The sequence below is a fragment of the Lathamus discolor genome, chromosome Z, assembly GCF_037157495.1.
Source record: "Lathamus discolor isolate bLatDis1 chromosome Z, bLatDis1.hap1, whole genome shotgun sequence".
Classification (NCBI taxonomy): Eukaryota; Metazoa; Chordata; class Aves; order Psittaciformes; family Psittacidae; genus Lathamus; species Lathamus discolor.
The window spans coordinates 58953595-58974171 of NC_088909.1; the positions used below are offsets into that span (position 1 = coordinate 58953595).

Sequence of the window (20577 nt, forward strand, 5' to 3'; positions counted from 1 at the left end):
AAATAATTTTTAAGTAGTGGTATCATGCTGCCATGGGTTATTCAGATCAATTATCCATTACCCACCTGTATCACTTTTTCTGGCAAGTCTAGCGCGGCGTATTTTAATATTGCCTTATCTAATTCACCAGCAGCTTTCTACCAAAGCTATCTGTGAGTGGTAGTGTCTAAAAGTATCCCCATGAATAGCTCTTTGAGTTGACAAGTATCTGTGGGAGGGGAGCAGGCAATTTAAAAGTGTAAACGTTAGTAACAGGAGGATATGGTTGCATTCTTCTTGTTGCTGTGATGTCTCAGGATGTGTTCTACATTAAGGCAAAGTATGAGGAAGCTTCAGGACATTTAATTTTGTCAGTTTTCAGAGTACAAATTTGATAAAAATCTGTCTCTGCAGGCATTCTTCTGATAAAGTAGCCAAGTTAGAAAGCCAGGTAGAGTCATACAAAAAGAAATTGGAAGATCTGGGTGATTTGCGACGGCAAGTGAAACTCTTAGAAGAGAAGAATACAGTGTACATGCAAAATACTGTGAGCCTGGAAGAAGAACTAAGGAAGGCTAATGCAGCACGGATTCAGCTGGAAACATACAAAAGACAGGTGAGAACAGACATTGTCAATGCAGCAGTTCTCTGTGTTGTTCAATACTTTCCCATCATAACATGGCTAATACCTCAAAGTAAGAAAGAAATAATGAACAAACAGCCCTTGTGTTTAGAAGACTTCCATTTTTTTGTAGGTATTACCTTTGTCCTGCTTTTCTGCAATTACTGTCATTGTTTCAGGTTTACATTACTTTGCCAATAAGCTGTATTTCTACTTTTAAATAATCAACAGATGTGTTTTGCTCAAATTAGTCCTAATTCATATTCAGTAGAAAGGCTTGAATTAGAGCCTCCTCTTTCAGAAAAAGTGTCCAATTTTCACTTACAAACTTCCAGCAGTGAGGAACGGACCACAGATGAGGTAAGTTATTCTTGTGGCTAAGTCATCTCTTTTTGAGGTTCTAGTTTGTCTGAGTTTGTCCAGTAAAGACGAAAGAAGGATGCATATCATCCCTGTTATTTATATGCACCCGTTAGAGTACAACATGTGCCACCAGCATGCTCTCTGAATAGCATCTGTTTATTCTCCTGCTTATCAAAGTACCATGTGATCCTGTTTCTGTAAAGGTGAAAGGTGTGCTTAATCTACTCTCTGCTTCTATGCTACATTGACATGGCATCATTCTGGGATTCTTGTTACAGGGCCAGGCAGAGCGTGGTGCATGAATGGTCGTGTTACAGGGGTCCTTATATGTCAGCTTGCGGCAGAATAAGAACACAGGAACAACCACTAATAACAGTGCAAGCCCAGGAACAATAGCAATATGTGTCCCTAAGACTCAATAGCTTTTTTTCCTGAATCTGTGCTTTTTAATTAAGACTATTAGCTTTGGCACCTGCAGGCTAATTGTAACGGTCAAAATGATTCCCCCAGAAAAAAATAACTTCGTCAAGAAAAATGCAGAAATAATAGACAACGAAAGGGAAAAGTAACGTAGAAAGCAATTGTCTTTCACATATGACTAGTATCATGTTTGCTGGCAACATTCCATTCAACAGCTAAGCATGTGAAACAGTCGTGTAACCTTGACATCTGCATCTGGTCATCCATAGTTCACCAACAATAAGGATTTTGAAAGGGGAAGTCCCGTCATTTGTGCTGCAAAAATATTCTTCCTTTTCTTGATCATTCTCTGTTTATTAGGTAGGATTTAATGTCTGAGGAGCTGTTGATTTACGTAAAACTGTTCTGCAGGCTGAAACTGCAGTAAGCCCTGAGGTGTCTTGTGGCAGATGTGAGTTTTCTTTACCTAACCACAGTGCCTCAAAATTAACACAGTGTCCTTGCCTTCAGTGTCTGTAAGGCTGGATGTCTTGTCCTTGAGACCTCCTGTGAATCATAAAATTAATTTCTGGGATTCCTAAACTGTGCTGTAAGAATTAAGCCAGATGGAAGGATTCCAGTGTTAAGCCACTGCTGGGCACTAGTGTGCCCTTGTTGTGGAATGTATCTTGTCTGGTATCAGAAGGATCCAACCCCACTCACAATGATGCCATCAGAGGTGTTACTTCATTGGCTTAAAAGCTCAGTGCTGTGCAAAGGAAAGTGCTTGGTTCAAACTCTTGGAGCAGTCTTCATGGGAATCACATCTTCACTGCACCAGCAGTTTCTGTGAGATGAGGTTGTTGGTGCTGGGAGATGTAGTAGCATTTATTTGATTCAAGAGTTTTTGTTCACTGTTCTAAAAGCAAGTACAAGTATTTTCTAAGAAGCTTTTTATTGCAGGATGGAGAATTGAAATATGAAGATTCCAGGATTATTTTTCTTCTGTAATATTAATTCAGCCCCTTTGTGCATGTGCATTCTGATAAATTTTTAACAGTATGTCTTGCTTTTCTTTGCTGCAGGATTCCTGCTTTATTCATTCCACATGTCAGATAATGCTCAGTGAATGTGATGGCAGTTCATTTTTGTTGCTTTTTTTAGTCTTCTGCATTATCATGTAGCTGTATATCTCTATACGCTCACAAGTCCTGATTCCAGACAATTTATTTCCTGCTCTGTTTTTCTACATACCATTACCATAGCATGAGTGATTGCGAACACTAATGCATTTGTAGTTATTGATAGCCCCAGTGATGGAGGTCACATCTGAGAAACAAAATATTTGCATATCTAATATTTTGATTTTTTTTTTTTTTACTCTGATAATCTCAGAAATGGCAGGTCTATGCTTTTTTTGCAGCCTTTAATTGAAGAACAATAGCAGTCCTTCTCTAAGACTTAGATCATGCAGATTTTTAGAGTTAGTAATTATTTTGCAGTAGGTATACACATTGAAAATAAAAGGTAATGAGAACCACTAGGAAATCTTAATGTAGGTATAGCTATAGCTTTGCTTCACAATTTAAGATAATTGCTTTCTCTGTAATCTAAAAGCCATGAAAAAGCCTTCTTTTGATTTGCTTCAGAAGCAGCTGTACTTCTTTAGCTGAATCTTCATTCAGGTTTTGTGTTTTCAGGTCAGTCTTTATTCAGTTTACTTGCTTCCATACTCTCTGCATTATGAGCTTTACTAATGTGCTAGGAATGAGCCTTTGACAGTAGAAGCTGAGAGTTTCAAAAAGGCAAGACTTTACTGACATGCCTCTTATTCATTGGTCGTTTCAGCTCAGTTTTCAGATTTCTGCTCATTTGATTTTAAAAGCTCTTTACTGATCTGCAGTTAAAAGAATAAATGTGATATTGTTAGCAATGTTTCCTTCTGAAGTAAAGAAAACTGTTTATAAGCCTATGGCTGAATCTTTATACAAGTGTATTAAAAATTATTGAACACATCCCGGGTTAAGAAACGGTACCTGACTGTGCAAACTGGTTGGCTGAATTCTGAGTGAGGCTTGTGAAATAGAGTTAAGAAAAGATGTAGATAATTTGCTTTCTTCAGAATACTTTTCTTTCTCCTGGGCTTCTCAGAATGCAGGAGGACTTTTCTACTTTTTCTAAGCTCTTTGATCCATAGAACTATATAATTTTTTTCAGTAAAACATGCTTGGACTTAAATTCTTGGATTTAGATGTACTGAAAATAGTTCACAGCTTTTGCTTCTTTTGCTTGTGCTAAGAGCTAATATTTGAATGCTGTTGGTTTTGCTGAACACAGAAACACACATGATAAAAGGAGTTTTTAGTATGTCCTGTAGGTTAACTATTTCAGTTGTTTACAACATGACTTGTGGTGCATGGTAATTGGCTACTTTGTCTTCTGTATTTTGTTCTGATATTAATATTTGCAGACAAATTATTGATTCTTGTTCTCACAGGCAGTTGAACTACAAAACAGGTTATCTGAAGAATCCAAGAAAGCTGATAAATTAGATTATGAATGCAAACGACTGAAAGAAAAAGTAGACAGCCTCCAAAAAGAAAAAGATGTAAGTGCCAAGGTGTTATTTTTTTTTGGTAGTAGCGATAGCAACTTTGTGTCCTTTATAACACGGATGTGTAATTACAGTTAGCTATTTACAGCTAGCTTTCTAAATTAGGAAGTCTTAAATTAAAATTTTCTAATGTTTGTATACAAGATCCTTTTAAAACCTAAGAACTGTACAGCATGGAATAACATGACTGTACAAAACCTTACGCACAGATTTTTAAGAGGAACAGCCTTCATATTTGGGGTCTGGAGTTGTTTCTTGAACATTACCATGAGAAAGTTTATAAACACCAAGGGTAATTGTAATGCATTTTGAAAATCTATTTAAAGTAAGGTGTCTGCAGTGTCATAGTAGAACTAATCTCCTGTTGCATATTTCTAAAGCATTCTTTGAGAGGTACCATCAGTATGCTTCTCTTTGTGGAGTCATGACTATTGCAGCAAAAGGCTTAGGAGTCATGTAGAGGGACATGTCGTCTGTGGCAGTCTTGCCTTTCTGACAGCTCCTTGCTGATCTATCTTGTACTGCCAACATGGAACGCACAGGGTGGATACCAGTCTATTGCTTCTTCTCTGTCGTTTGCTGCTAGAGATTCTACAAGTAATTGCTGTGTCCTCTCTTGCCAAGACTGATCCTTCAGACTTCTCTTGCACGCTATTGTTTCTCACCAGTTTATTTCAACTTCTTTCTTAAGAACGTATATGCAAGTGCCCCAAACTGCCTCAAACCAAGGCCTGCACTTTTGAGTTAGCAGTTGAGTTACCTTGTTTTAAATATAAGTCCATCTGTCCATCAGTCAGAATCTCTGCAGGCTTTTCCCTAAGTGGTCATATTTCCTGTCAGTTCTTTCAAAAATTTCCAGCCGCTTCACTTGAATAGCAATTGAACTGAAAGTTTTCAGTTATTTTCTGTTTGTAGTTCTTTGATTTCCCTATTCTTATTAAATTCTCACGCTGTTGTGGACACCTGTCCTTGGTATCACCTCCATCTGTCCTTCAGTTCAGATTGGAATGCCCATAGTAACTGTATTTGTACTGTGCTTTGGCTTTCTTTACTGCTCTTTATTTAAATTGTTTTTCCAGTTTTGTTATGTTTGACAATGGTAAGGTTTTTCTGTGGCTTATCCATTGCTTGGTGGACCATTTCATCTTGCACAAAGGATCTGAATTGCAGACCATTGGCATATGGTTTTCCATTTTACCCCTGATGAATAGCATTTTTAGGGGTGGATGTTGTTTTTTAATACATTATTTTGACTGGATATGCACCTGTGAGAAGAAGATTATAGCTGAATTCTCTTGACTTTTGAATTAGTGATTCAGTGCCTATGTTCCCTACTCTCTGTTCTCTGTTGTCACATAGGTATCAGTAAGGTTGTCCACTATAGGTCACAAGCTATGTAGTGGTATCTTGTCAGTTACATTTTGCCAGCAGTTGCTGAAATTTATTTTTTCCCCTTTATGTTGTGGTGAAGTTCACTATCTTCAGCTACGTGGCTTGGAATTTTATCTCTGTGGTGTGTTGTATGAGAAGTACTAAGATAATTTGATGAGTTGACTTTGTCTGCAGTGTACAAAAGAAGCCTAGAGCTTTTTCTATTCATTAAAATATTCTGGCATTTTATTGGTGTTCTCTGATTGACTGTAGCAGACTGGAATTCTTGCTATCAGCAGCTGATTTAGAGCATGTGTCTCTGTGGCTTTTCTTCTGTAGTATTTATGGAAAAAAATTCACCTGTGGGGTTTGTGAAATGACTGTCAGTGCTAACAGAATGTGCACTTTATTCAGATTGTTCTGACAGCTGCGCCAGAGTTTACCTTGCCGGATTCAGAAGTACAGCAGGAGTCTGTCTCACTTCACCAAAATGTCCTTTGGCTGTGATTCCAAGTCATAGATCCATTTGGGCTGAAGTATAAAATACATCCATATCAAACTGTTAATAGGATATAGTGCAAGAAGCTGTCAGCTGACACAACTCCATATCTACACAGACCTGAGGTCTGCCCTGGACCTTTTAGTAGTACTGGACATGTTTGGTTTTGGAGCAGAAATTTTGAGCAAAATTTGTGGAGCAACTTCGATGCCTGCATAGTTGCCATTTTCTCCTGTAATTTTTCAGTTTTGGCAAAAACTTGGTGCTACCTGTAGGTTCTCAACTTTTTTTGCTAAAAGGAAATGTGACAAATTGATGGGAGTATTTACCTGATGCTACTGAAGAGCCTATCTGTCTAGACCCCAAGGTGGTCAAGCTCTGTTCTCCAGTTCTTTTCTGATGGAGCTTTAAGCAACTAGTTTTCTTCCATAGCTAAGATGGCTGGTGAATTGCAAGGCCAGTTGACACACAGGAGGAAGGGGTTAGGGAAATGCTGCTTACACTTTCACTGTAGAAAGACAAACAAAATGAAGTTAATGCAGTTTGTTTGTTAGGTTGACTGTGTACTCGCCTGCTTTTTATTTCACTCCTGGCTAAACCTTTGTTTCTTGGTCAGGGAAAATCTGATAAAGGGGAAAGGACAATGGCCCCAGTAAATGCTATTTACAACCTGGTACCAGAAATATATGTCACTTGTATCTTGATTTTCTAAGCTTATACCCTGATATTCTTACCTCCACAAGCTTAATACAGAGCAGCAACCTTTCTCAAGAAACCCCAAAGAAACAGTATTCTTGTGGGGTACATAATTTTTGTTTTTTCTGTTATGAAATACAGAGATGCCTTAATTTGAAAATCATCTCTACAGTTGCAATAGATTTGTTTTAAGGTGTTAAACGCTATGCCTTTTGGTAACTTGTGTACTGTTAAAGATGGATTTGTAGTGCCAAGATTGATACTCATTCTCTTTCCAATTATTCAGAGATTAAGAACAGAAAGGGATTCTTTGAAAGAAACTATTGAAGAGCTTAGATGTGTCCAAGCTCAGGAAGGTCAACTCACCACTACAGGTAAAGGACAAATAAGGAGATTAAGTTCATCTTTTTTAAAGTGCCCTGGAGAGTACTGAGTGTGCTTTTGTTGAGCAGTGAAAAGCTGCTTGAGTTGTGAATAACTTTATGAGCATTTGAAAACTTTAAATGTTATTTCTGTCAGTGAGAAATTTTGGTCTCCTCCCCAGTGGAGAAATACATTTTGGAATGTATTTCTGATTTCTGTGCAGTTACATGATTTTCTTTAAACACATAATAAATTCTCTCTCGTGTGTGAAGTTTCATGTGTTGCAGTTTACTGCTATGTGTAATGTTGCACAGCTTTGTAGTTCTTAGATAAGCTAATGGGCATAAAATCCACAGAATTATTTTATCAGGATTAAAGAAGACAGTAATGATTACTCTTCTAATGAAATACTGGTTGTCTGTCTGTCTTGGTGTAGCCTGACTTTGTGTCATTTTCCACTGTCTAGCATTACTCTGAAACTGTAAACTTGTAGAACAATGTCTGCTTCTGGTCTGTTAAAAGAAGTTACTGGTCTTCTCGCTAAATTTTTTACTTTTCCTAACCAGGACTGATGCCTCTGGAGAGACAAGAGCCTTCAGACAGTTTAGCAGCAGAAATCATTACTCCCGAAATAAAGTAAGCTAATTTGTGCTTTGTTTTACTAACCTCTACAGTGTACATCCACAGATGACTGGTTAGTTTTCAGTGCTAGAAAGTTTCTGTGATTAATGTTTGGGGTTTTTATCTCCTTTTTGATTCTGCACAACAGGAGCTGCTATGTTTAAGACAAAATTGCATTGACCTCCCTTTGGGTTTGTACTGTCCTCAAAAAAAAAAAAGGGGGGGGGGGGGGGGATGGAGGGACGGGACACCAAAACTGCTTTGTCCTCAAATTGTGTCTCTTGTTCTGCAGAGAGTTCATGTAATGGCAGCTTATATGTGCATTAACAGGCAGAAATGTTTGTAACAAGAATGTGGTGTTGTACGCAGAAAAAATTACTAAAATTATGGAAGGAAGAGTAGATTATAAATCCCATTTTGTATCATGGCAAATGTTTACTATATATTAAACAGAAGAATAGCAGTAGCAGAGCTGAAAATCATTCTTTCTTAAGATGTTGCATGCTGTGTTTAGCCTTGCCAGTATGCTAAAAGATTATAAGACAGCCGCATCTCAGGAATCAGTTAGCTCTTCAGGAAGTCTTTTCTTTTACCTGTAGCAATACTGGTTTTAACACTTGGAGAGCTCAATATGGGTTATATTCAGTAGTAAAATAATATCTTTCTAGAAAGGTGTTGATAGAGAAGATTCCCTTTTCTTTTGGGCACTCAGCCCCAGTGAGCTGAAAGACAGCAAGGGGAGCAGAATGAAGCCCCCATAATCCAAGGGGAAATGATGAGCAACCTGCTTACCATTTAGACACACATGTTTCTATGGGACTGGATAGGATCCAGTTGGGGGGCTCAGGTTGCTGGTGGAATTGCTCACCCAGCCACTTCCCATCATTTATCAGCAGTCCTGGCTAACCAGAAAGGTCCCAGGAACTGGAGGTTAGCAAATAGGATGCCCATCTAAAAGAAGGGCCAGAAAGAGTATCTGGGGAACTGCAGGCCTGTCAGTCTGACCGCAGTGTTGGGGAAGATTATGGAGCAGATCACCCTGAGTGCCATCACATGGCACATTCAGGACAGCCAGGTGATCAGGCCCAGTCAGCATGGGTTCATGAAAGGCAGGTCCTGCTTGGCTAACTTAATCTCCTTCTATGACAATGTGACCTGTTTAGTGGATGAGGGAAGGGCTGTGGGTGGATTTTACCTGGACTTTAGTAAAGCCTTTGATGCCATTTCACACAGCATCTCCTGGGGAAACTGGCTGCTCATGGCTTGGATGGGTGTACTCTTCACTGCATAAACAAAACTGTATGGCAAGCCTGAAAAGTGGCGGTGAATGGAGTTAAATACAAGTGGTGGCCGATCACAAGTTGTGTTCCCCAGGGGACAGTTCTGTTTGGTGTCTTCATCAGTTAGAGTTGATCTGCTGGAGGATGGGAAGGCTCTGCAGAGGGACCTGCTCAGGCAGGTGGCTGAACTGAGGGAGGAGGTAGAAAGGTTGAGAGCCATTAGAGAGTGTGAAAGTGAAATAGATTGGTGGAACCACACCCTAAGGCAAGGGCAGAGGGAAGTGGTTCAACAAGCTATGGATCCCCTTCCCTCCTACCATCAGACAGAAGGAGAGAACTTAATGGACAAGGATGGATGGAGGGAGGTTCCTCCTCGGAGAGGTAAGCGAAAACCCTCACAATCCCTTCCTCCCTCCCAGTTGCCCTTGAATAACAGGTACGAGGTCTTGGAAATTCAGGGCCAGGTGAATGGAGATGGTGAGGCAAATCTATCTAGTGAGTCACCCAGGGCTAGTCACTCACCCACATGCCTCAGAACTTCCCCAACCAAGAAGAAAAGAAGAGTAATTGTGGTGGGTGACTCCCTTCTGAGGGGAACAGAAGGGCCCATTTGTCGACCGGATCCACCCCACAGGGAGGTCTGCTGCCTGCCTGGGGCTCGGATTAGAGATGTTAAAAAGAAGCTCTCTGAACTGGTGCAGCCGTCTGACTACTACCCGCTGCTGGTTTTTCAGGTTGGCAGTGACGAAATTATTACGAGGAACGTAAGGGCAATGAAGAGAGACTACAGGGCCCTGGGACGGCTGGTTAAAGGGTCTGGAGCGCAAGTGGTGTTTGCCTCCATACCTGTTGCAAGCGAGGGTGAAGGGATATATAAGAAGACTCTGCAGGTTAATGTATGGCTACGTGACTGGTGCCAAAGGCAGGGGTTTGGGTTTTTCAGTCACGGGCTGCTGTATGGGACACCTGGTTTGCTGGTGACAGGTGGGATACACCCGTCCCAGAGAAAAGAAAGGGTTTTGGGGCAGGAGTTAGCAGGGCTTATTGACAGGGCTTTAAACTAGTTATGAAGGGGGGAGGGGATTTAACTGGGCCTGTTGGGGACAAGCCCAAGAGGAACATGCTAGGGATTGAAGGATGGCGGGCTAAGGAGGACTATCAATCTCTTGTTTCACTTGTGGGAAAGGATAGCTCTTTAGACCCTGTCCCGCAGGGGAAAAAGGGTACTAGGACTGGCTCCCTGAAATGCCTGTACACCAATGCACGCAGCATGGGGAATAAACAGGAGGAGTTAGAAGTCTGTGTGCGGGCTAAAGGTTATGATCTAGTGGCGATTACAGAGACATGGTGGGACAGTTCACATGACTGGAATGTGGTCATGGATGGCTATGTCCTTTTTAGGAAAGATAGGTCAGCAAAGCGAGGTGGTGGAGTTGCTCTTTACGTGAGAGAGCAACTAGAATGTATTGAGTTCTGTCCGGGGTCGGATGAGGAGCAAGTGGAATGTCTGTGGGTACGAATCAAGGGGCTGACTGGCACGGGTGATACAGTTGTGGGGGTCTATTACAGACCTCCTGATCAGGACGAAGGAGTTGATGAGGCTTTCTACAGGCAACTGGAAGTAGCCTCGCGACTACATGCCTTAGTCGTCGTGGGGGACTTTAATTACCCCGATATTTGCTGGAAGACTCACACAGCCAGTCATTCACAGTCTAGGAGGTTCCTCGAGTGCATTGATGATAATTTCTTAATGCAAATGGTGGACGTACCAACTAGGGGAGCAGCGCTGCTAGATTTAGTACTCGCCAACAAGGAGGGTTTGGTTGAAGTGGTGACGGTCAATGGCAGCCTTGGCTGCAGTGACCATGAGATGGTGGAGTTTAGGATCCTGTGTGGGAGGAATAGAATACCTAGCAAAGCCACAGTTCTGGATTTCCGAAGGGCCAACTTTGGCCTCTTCAGTCAACTGCTAAGGGAAGTCTCATGGGAAAGTGTACTAGGCGGTAAAGGGGCTCAAGATAGTTGGTTAGCATTCAAGGACCGCTTCTTCCAAGCTCAGGATCGGAGCGTCCCAATGAGTAGGAAGTCAAGTAAGGGATCTAGGAGACCGGCGTGGTTAAACAAGGAGCTGCTGGGCAAACTCAAGTGGAAAAGGAGAATCTATGCATTATGGAAGGAGGGGCTGGCCGCTTGGGAGGAATATAGGACAGTTGTTAGAGGATGTAGGGAGGCAATTAGGACAGCTAAGGCCTCCTTGGAACTCAATCTTGCTAGTCGGGTTAAAGACAATAGAAAGGGATTCTTCAAATACATAGCAAATAAAACTAAAACAAGAGGCAATATAGGCCCACTGCTGAACGAAGTGGGTACCCTGGAGACAGAGGATATAAAGAAGGCAGAGGTGCTGAATGCCTTCTTTGCCTCTGTCTTTACTCCTGCAGACTCTCCCCGAGGGCCCCGGATTTCTATAGCCCCAGAAGGAGTCAGGACAAAGGAGGAGTTTGCTTTGGTAGATGAGGATTGGGTTAGGGATCAGCTATGCAAACTGGACATTTGTAAATCGATGGGTCCGGATGGAATGCACCCACGGGTGCTGAGGGAGCTGGCGGAGGTCATTGCTAGGCCACTTTCCATCATCTTTGGTAAGTCGTGGGAAACGGGCGAGGTGCCTGAGGATTGGCGGATGGCAAAGGTCACACCAATCTATAAGAAGGGCAAGAAGGAGGACCCGGGTAATTATAGACCGGTCAGACTTACCTCCATCCCTGGAAAGATGATGGAACAACTTATTCTTGACTCCATCACTAGGCATATCAAGGATGAGGGGGTCATTAAGAACAGCCAACATGGTTTTATGAGGGGGAAGTCATGTATGACCAACCTTATAGCCTTCTATGAGGAAGTGACTAGGTGGAGGGATGATGGTAGAGCGGTAGATGTAGTTTTTCTTGATTTCAGTAAGGCATTTGATACTGTCTCCCACAGCATCCTCATAGATAAGCTAAGGAAGTGTGGGCTTGATGATCAAGTAGTGAGGTGGATCGAGAACTGGTTGAAAGGAAGAAGGCAGAGAGTTGTGGTCAATGGCGCAGAATCTAGCTGGAGGTCTGTGACTAGTGGAGTTCCTCAGGGGTCGGTGCTGGGACCGGTGCTGTTTAATATTTTCATCAATGACCTGGATGAGGGAACTGAGTGCACCCTCAGCAAGTTTGCTGATGACACAAAACTGGGAGGAGTGGCTGACACACCAGAGGACTGTGCTGCCATTCAGCGAGACCTGGACAGGCTGGAGAGTTGGGCGGGGAGAAACTTGATGAAATTTAACAAGGGCAAGTGTAGAGTCTTGCATCTGGGGAAGAACAACCCCATGTACCAGTACAGGTTGGGGGTTGACCTGCTGGAAAGTAGTGAAGGGGAAAGGGACCTGGGGGTCCTGGTGGATAGGAGGATGACCATGAGCCAGCAATGTGCTCTTGTGGCCAAGAAGGCAAATGGCATCTTAGGGTGCATTAGAAAGGGAGTGGTTAGTAGGTCAAGAGAGGTTCTCCTCCCCCTCTACTCAGCCTTGGTGAGGCCGCATCTGGAATATTGCGTCCAGTTCTGGGCCCCTCTGTTCAAGAAGGACAGGGAATTGCTTGAAGGAGTCCAGCGCAGAGCCACAAAGATGATTAAGGGAGTGGAACATCTCCCTTATGAGGAGAGGCTGAGGGAGCTGGGTCTCTTTAGCTTGCAAAAGAGGAGACTGAGGGGTGACCTCATCAATGTTTACAAATATGTGAAGGGTAGGTGTCAGGATGATGGAGCTAGGCTTTTTTCAGTGATATCCAGTGATAGGACAAGGGGCAATGGGTGTAAACTGGAGCATAGGAAGTTCCACGTTAACATCAGGAAGAACTTCTTTACTGTAAGAGTGACAGAGCACTGGAACAGGTTGCCCAGGGGGGTTGTGGAGTCTCCTACACTGGAGATATTCAAGGCCCGCCTGGACAAGTTCCTGTGTGATGTACTGTAGGTTACCCTGCTCTTGCAGGGGGGTTGGACTAGATGATCTTTTTAGGTCCCTTCCAACCCTTGGGATTCTGTGATTCTGTGATTCTGTGATTCTGTGATCTGAACAGGCTGAATCAATGGGCCAAGGCCAATCGTATAACGTTCAACAAGGCAAAGTGCCAGGTCCTGTACTTTGGCCACAACAACCCCATGCAACTCTCCAGGCTTAGGGAAGAGTGGCTGGAAAGCTGCTTGGCAGAGAAGAACTTCGGAGTGCTGACTGACGGAGCTGAAAATGAGCAGCTTGTGCCCAGGCAGCCAAGAAGGCCAATGACATCCTGGCCTTTGTCAGCAATAGTGTGGTCATCAGGGCCAGCATGGTGATCATCCCCCTGCACTCAGCACTGGTGAGACTGCACCTTGAATCCTGTGTTCAGTTCTGGGCCCCTCGCTACAAGAGAGACTTTGAGGGGCTGGAACGTGTTCAGGGAAGGGCAACAAAGCTGGTGAAGGGTCTGGAGAACAAGTGTGATGAGAAGTGGCTGAGGAACCTGAGGGTATTGAGTCTGGAGAAATGGAGGCTGAAGGGGAGCCCTTACCGCTCTCTGCAATGATGTGAAAAGAGGTTGTAGTGAAGTGGGGGTCGGTCACTTCTCCCAGGTAACATGTGACAGGACAAGAAGAAACAGCCTCAGCTTGCACCAGGGGAACTTTCGGTTGTGTGTTGCAAACATTTCTTGCCCAAAACAGTTGTCAAGCATTGGAACAGGCTGACCAGAGAAGTGATCAAGTCACCATCCCTGGAGGTGTTCAAAAGACTTATAGACATGGCACTTAGGGACATGGTTTAGTGATGAGCTTGATATTCTTAGGTTAATGTTTGGACTCGATGATCTTAAAGGTCTTTTCAAATGACAATTCTGTGATTCTATGAAAACAGACCAACAGAGTAGAATTGACTGACCCAGGCTTATGCAGTAGTTTAGTGACACTTGAGATTATAACTTTCTTTAACACTTGGAAGCAAGCTTTGCGTTCTTCATATTCTACCTATAAATCTGCCCAGCCTGTAGTGTTGAATCTAATAGGGGCATTCAGGCAGCATCCTTGTGTTGCACTTCATACAGTTACAACTCATTTAATTGAGTTTGTAGTTAGGGGGTTAAAGACAAGATTATTCTGTTAGTTGTCTCGCTTAAATAGGTAAAGATAATCTGTATGTTATATTTACAACTTCTGTGGTAAACTGTTTTCTTCTTTATAGAGATTGACATACTGTTTTCTACAAGATCATATTTTATGTGTTTAGGGAGAAACTCATTCGCCTTCAGCATGAGAACAAGATGTTAAAGTTGAACCAAGAAGGTTCTGACAATGAGAAGATAGCCTTGTTGCAGAGCCTTCTTGATGATGCAAACTTGCGGAAGAATGAATTGGAGACAGAAAACAGGTAGGAAGTTTTGTCTTCTGTTTCTTGACTTTTCTAACAATTGACAGTTCTAACAACATACTTTTGATTGTACTGTGTCCAGTACTGGTCTCCCCAGTACAAGAAAGACTTACTGGAGTCAGTCTAGGATGTAATTACAGGACTACAGAATCTTTCATATAAGGAGAGTCTGAGGGATAGAGACTATGTAGTCTGGAAGACAGAAGGCTCAGAGTGGACTTTATCAGTGTTTATAAATATCTGATGGGAGGGTCTAAAGGTGATTGAGCTAGATTCAACTCAGTGATGCCCAGTAACTAAGCAAAAGGCAGTGGGCAGAAATTAAGACATTAAATTTCATCTAAATGTAAGAACATTGTTACAGTGAGGGTTGCTGTACACTGGAAGAGGTTACCCAGAGAGGTTGTCTTCATCTGTGGAGATATTTAAAACACAAAAGGACATATTCCTGGGCAACCTACTCTAGCTGACCTAGCTAAATTAAGCCAATAAGCATACAGACATCTATGGGATCAGACATCCTGCTTCTGAGCATTCAAAGTTAACTGATACTGTTGTGAGGCTGCTGTCAATCTAAGCTTTGAATCTGCTTTCTGTCTAATCTTCCCCTTTGACTGGGGGAGGTTCCTGAAGCCTGGGACAATAAATATTATACTTAGCTTCAGGAATGGCAAGAAAGAGAGTCCAGAGAGCTACAGAGACTTGTTAGCCACAGCTCGTTTTCTGGGAATTTCACAAAAGTGGGTCCATCTGGAATCTGTTTCCAGCCACATTAGAGACAGTAAAGTAGTTGGGAAAGACAAACATGAATTTATTCAGGGCAAATCATGCTTAACTAATCCAATTGTCTTGACAGTGAGATGACTGCCTGTGTGAAGAATGGTAAACAGTGGACAGTACCTTAATTTTAGCAAAGGTAGCTTTAGTCTCCCATAGTATCCTTATGTTCAGAATGGTTAGATAGAGACTGAATAAGTGGACAGTAAAGTGAGTGGAAAATTGGCTGGCTGGCTGGCTGGCCTTAAAATGTTATAATCTGTGATACAAAATCCAGCTGGCGACCAGTTCCTCAGGCATGAATACCCAGACCAATGCTGTTCATAACTTTTATTAACAACTTGACTGATGGGAGGGACTGTACCCAGCAAGTTCAAGGATGGTACCATGTTAGGAGGAGTGACTCATATGCTGAAATGGAGAGCTCAGAGTAGCTCAGCAGCCCAGAGAAATGAGCTGATAGGAGCTGATAGGGAATAGTAGGCTGGGGAGCAGCTCTGCTGTAAAATGCTGGTGTTCCAGTGGGCAGCAAAGTATTATGTTTTGGCGGGGAAACTTGCAGCTGACTGACCTGGGCTGTCCTCACCAGGGTTCAGGCAGTCAGTCTGGGAAAATAATCTTACACCTCTTTTCAGTACTTACAAAATCACATCTGGACATAGCATATAATTTTAGATTCCCCAGTACAAATAATGTGCCAGAGTGCAGTGAAGTGCTTCCAAGGTGAGGAGCACTGGAGTACGGGATATGCGGTGTGAAACTGAGAACTGGGTTTGTTCAGGCCAAAGAAAAGGTGGCGTGGAGGAGATAATACTGTGATCTGCCTCTGTCTGATGGAAAGGTGTCAAGAAGACAGAGATGGGCTCCTGTCAGAGTTTGACAGTGGAAGGACAAGAGACAGCAAACAAATATGGATTATGTGTTTGAGCTCTAAAACAGAGGCCCAAAAAGATTGTCAGATCTCCATCCTTAAAGGTGCCCGAATGTGGGCTGGATGTGGTTCCCAGCAATCTGCTGTAAGTGCACCTGCTTTAAGTAGGACATTGGATTTAGACAACTTCTGGAGATCACTTCCAACAAGGTTTATAGGATTCTCTGTGTAAAAGCAGTAAACTAGTAGCTCTCACAGTAAGAATGGTTGTTAGCAATTATTGTTTAATGTAACTAGAGATGATTTCTTAATATGTGCATTTATGTTGTCTTGAAAGAATATCACATTGCTCTGGATGACTACAGGCTATAATCTCCGGAAATGCTGTATGCTCTAACTACTGTTGTGAATTTTCTGCATCTCCTGTAAAAATGACCTTAAAACACTGGGCACTAAAAATCTCAGGCTTTCTCTTGCAGTTGTTTGGGGTTTTTTTCTGAAAAGCAAAACACTGTCTCTTTCCTAGGTTGGTAAATCAGAGACTTATAGAAGTGCAGTCCCAGGTAGAAGAACTACAAAAGTCCTTGCAGGATCAAGGTTCAAAAGCTGAAGATGTAAGTAGAAATGTACAGCAAATGTACCTGCAACTAGTTACAGAAACTTTTTTTGAGACTTTCACCTTTTTGTAAAAAATTATGTAAAAGAAATATGCAAATGGAGACTTGTGATAGTTTTCCATTTTTATTCATATGGTCTTATTATGAAATTATGCTTCTCTAAATAAGATTTGAGGCATAGTAAGACATTTGTCTAGAAAAGAAAGCTGTCCTATGTAGGTGTCAAATATATTTTATCTGTATCTGTTCTGATAGTAAACTTAGTATTAAAATTATTTAGAGAGTTAATAGAGAGATTTTTATTAATAGAGAGTTTTTCAGGGAGTTAAGGAAATGTTAATTCTCCATGTCTTAATAAAGTATCTGAAGCTATTTTCGGGTTAGTTTTCTTTAAAATTGAGACCTTTCCTGTCAGTGGAAGCTCTGTAATAGTGGATGTAAATGTTTCTTGTAATGCTAGGAAGCTAGGCAGGCCAAAACAAAAATAAAAGTCAAATAATTAGGCCCTCAAAGCAGCATTTTCTGTTTCTGTGCATGGAGTTAACATTGTTTTTAATGTAAGAATACACATTGTGGCAGTTAGTGTGGAAAACAACTTTCAGTCTTCCACTCAAAAATTGTGTTTGCCATCTCCTCTATTTGAGAGAAGAAGCTCTAGAACTCTCTTGAAAGCAGTGATTTGCTGAACTGTACATGCACAGTGTATGCTTACAATTTCAGTGTATCGTGGAGCTAACTGGCAACAAGTTGTAATGTGTTGCTTTCTATTTTTGTGGGTTTGTTTTTTAACTAATTTACATAGACAAGTGGAAGTTTTTACTAGTTGCTTATTTTCATTTGAGTGTGTTTAATTTAGCTTATTCTTTAAATTTTTGGAATAAACTGTATGAAAATAAAACATCTAGTTGAGTTCAAATAAGGTTATTTTTCTTAAAATAAATTTTAGAATGCATTTTAAAATAGGTCCATCCTGTTGTGTGATTGAGATATTCTTTGTTGTCCTAGTTATTGGGCAAAACCGGGTTTTTCAGGGTGAACAAGAATATGAAAAAATACTCTTAGATACTGAAAGTTGTAAAGTATCCCTGTCTAGTTGAATTCAGCTTTTTTTTACTGCAATTTTAATTGTGTCCCTTTTTGAGGCACTGGTTTGGACAGTAATTTAGGACATGTCTGCAGAACACTTACAGGACTGGTTGCAGCCTGTGTAGGCATCATATGAGATGATTCTGTTAACCTCACAACACTACAGTACAACCTTTCGTGTTTTCCAGGCAGTCTGTGTCAGTTCAGAGCAGGCAAGTTCACAATTCAGTTGTTGCATTCCTGGCTTATGTGCAGGTCTGACAATGTCAGTGGTGATTTATAGGCATGATCCCATGGCCTCTTTTGATGTGTTCAGTGTGTAGGATTTCATTTGCCGGTAAAGAAATGAGAGTGTAGACTCAGTGAAGTATTGAGGCTGCAAGAACCTCTGAAGGTATTGACGCCTCATCCAATCTCCTACACAAAGCAGAGGAAACCTCAAAGTTAAACCCAGCTGCTCAAGGAGATAGGATTTGTGCTACGACCACCTGAGTTATTTTTGAGGTACCCTTACAGAAAAAGTAATTCTTCAGAAGCATGAGAAAAAGGATAAAGAGACATGGATACAGTGAATGCATCATTTTCAGCATGTTTCTTCCTCTGTTCTTCACTACTTTTCTGCAGTTATGCCCTGAAATCTGTATTTTTGTATACTTACACTGTAAATAGGCCCAACCCAGAAAACCTGGTTGTATTCAGTCCAGAAATGTATGATGAGGGCTTGGAGCTGGGGTTTGGGTTTTTTTTGGTTTGGTTTGTTTTTTTTCTTGTTTGTTGTTGTTGTTGTGATGGTGGTTGTTGGTTGGTTTGGGTTTATTGGGGTGTGTTTTTTTTTTGGTTTTTTTTTTAGTTTTGTTTATTTTCAAAGTTGAAGTAGTTTTTAGGCTCGACCCAAAAGTAGTAAAAGCACTATAGTAAGCCAGCGAAGTATCATTGCAGTAACCTGTTGCTTGCCGAGGTTCACATGGGGAAGAAGTTTTGATTTTGTATTGAAGTGCAGGGGAAGATTAATGTTAGAAATATATCGGTGCCTAATATATACATTAGACCTGTAATGGGTACTGATGCAGCCTGTTGGGATGCCTTATTAGTCCATTCTGGTTGTTGCCTTGCTACCCAGAGACAGGACTCCTTACCCCAGTCTTCCAAACTACAGAATCAACTCAGATGTGCCCAGTGTGGTCAGAATAGCTGGTTTGATTCATTGTCCTCCAAAATGCAGTGGTTATGTGTAGCCTCAACAGGTACCCAAGGACAGCTTCAATGACATTTGCATGCCTTATTATCGTTTTCTTATGTCATCCTTGTTTCTCCCCTTCTCTGCCCTAATCCCCTCCTGTATAAGCAACCTTCCTTTAGTTCTGCTGCACTGGACCTAGCTTTGCGAAATCAATACTGCATCTGGTGTTTCTCATACTGTTACACACGCAGTCTTGGCCTTACATGCTGTTACCTATCTAGTTACCAAGTCTTTCTGACTTGACACCTCCTTAAAAAGTCCCCAGAACTGTTACCTGGGAAGTTTAGCCACTTGCTCATTTGGTGAAACACTGGAACAGGTTGCCCAGAGAGGTGGCAGATCTCCCGTCTCTTGAAACATTCAAGGTCAGATTGGACAGGGCTCTGAGCAACCTGATCTAGTTGAAGATGTCCCTGCTCACTGAAGAGGGCTAGACTATATGACCTTAAAGGGTCCCTACCAACCCAAACCATTCTATGATTTTACGATTACTTTTAGCATCTGTGAAAACTGACCATCCCTCAGTGCTGTTAATAACTTCTGTCATCTTCTCACAGTGTTACCAGTCTCATCAAGTGATTTTCTCAAGCCATGTGCCATAGTTTCCCTCACCATGCTAAATTAGCTTAACCTCAAGTGAGAGACATCTGCCTATGACCTTAGCATGCGGAACAAACCCAAACTTGTTCCTCAGAAAAGGGACAGACCTGTTCCTTTGGCTTGTTTAAGCATAAAAGAAATTTCCAGCAAAAAGACATTTGTATAGTTGTCTGGCTTTTTTTTTTACATAAGAGAAAGATAGCAATTAAATATCAGAGAGGATACCTGTTTTTTAAAACCACATCATAATAAGCATTTTGTCTGGTGTTTTGTAAGTGGAACTTATTAACAGTGGGAGGAGAAAGCAAAATAGTGTATGTTTACTGATTTGTACAATTTTGTTATAGAAATGTTCTTGTATTATGAACAGATAAAATCTGAATGAAGTTAAATGTAAACTCAGTTCAAAATTGGATAAAGCTTGTTTTTTTTAATTGGAATTTTTTTAATGAGACTGGTCTTCCTATCAGAGAACATGAGAACAACAATTTTAGTAATTATTTGTTAGGCACAGAGAATTTGGATATGTGACATCGAAGCTGACAAATACTTTAAAAAAAAAAAGTAATGTTTGCCTGTTTTTAGAGTAATTTATTTGAATTTATTGCCTGTTTTTAGAGTAATTTATTTGAATTTATCTACCTTGTTATAAGTAATATGGGATAAATCACACATTTTACCTTTTATTCTTTTTCTTAATCTTGCATCTTGAGTAAATAACTCTGGGTAAACTCAGCCTGCTTCTTTTAACTGTGTGTTCTGCTTATTGTTGTTAGTTTCTTGCCTGTGAGAACATATGATCTGTCTAGATGGGAGAAGGGTTACTGCCACAACAATGATAGTACTATGCAAATAATATATATAAAAATATACCAGAATGGAATCAATGTTGACAAGTAGTTGAGTCTATTCCAAACCTAAATGTAGTACCAGGATTGCAAGAGAAAAGCTGAGTTCAGTTTTTATTTTCTTACCTTGGGAAAGTGGGCACTGCTGCCAACTTTTCCCTTTCTTGTCCAAACCAACCGATAGTCCCCTAAATGATCAGACATAAGTGATGGTACCAGTTTAAATGCTCTGTGACCAAGAAAGATGCATACAAGCATTTATTACAGAAAAGCTGGTGTTTCTGCAGCTGT

General features: G+C 41.2%; 1 protein-coding gene across 4 annotated transcripts in view; it reads left to right on the plus strand.

Moving 5' to 3' along the window:
* HOOK3 (hook microtubule tethering protein 3) overlaps positions 1 to 20577 on the plus strand; it is a 97916-nt gene that overhangs the window by 56342 nt on the left and 20997 nt on the right. For all 4 annotated transcript variants that reach the window (XM_065663654.1, XM_065663655.1, XM_065663656.1 and 1 more), the window contains 6 exons: positions 394 to 595; positions 3861 to 3971; positions 6830 to 6917; positions 7473 to 7542; positions 14107 to 14247; positions 16422 to 16509. In XM_065663654.1, the coding sequence (XP_065519726.1) occupies positions 394 to 595; positions 3861 to 3971; positions 6830 to 6917; positions 7473 to 7542; positions 14107 to 14247; positions 16422 to 16509 (700 nt within the window). The remainder of the gene's footprint in view (positions 1 to 393; positions 596 to 3860; positions 3972 to 6829; positions 6918 to 7472; positions 7543 to 14106; positions 14248 to 16421; positions 16510 to 20577) is intronic.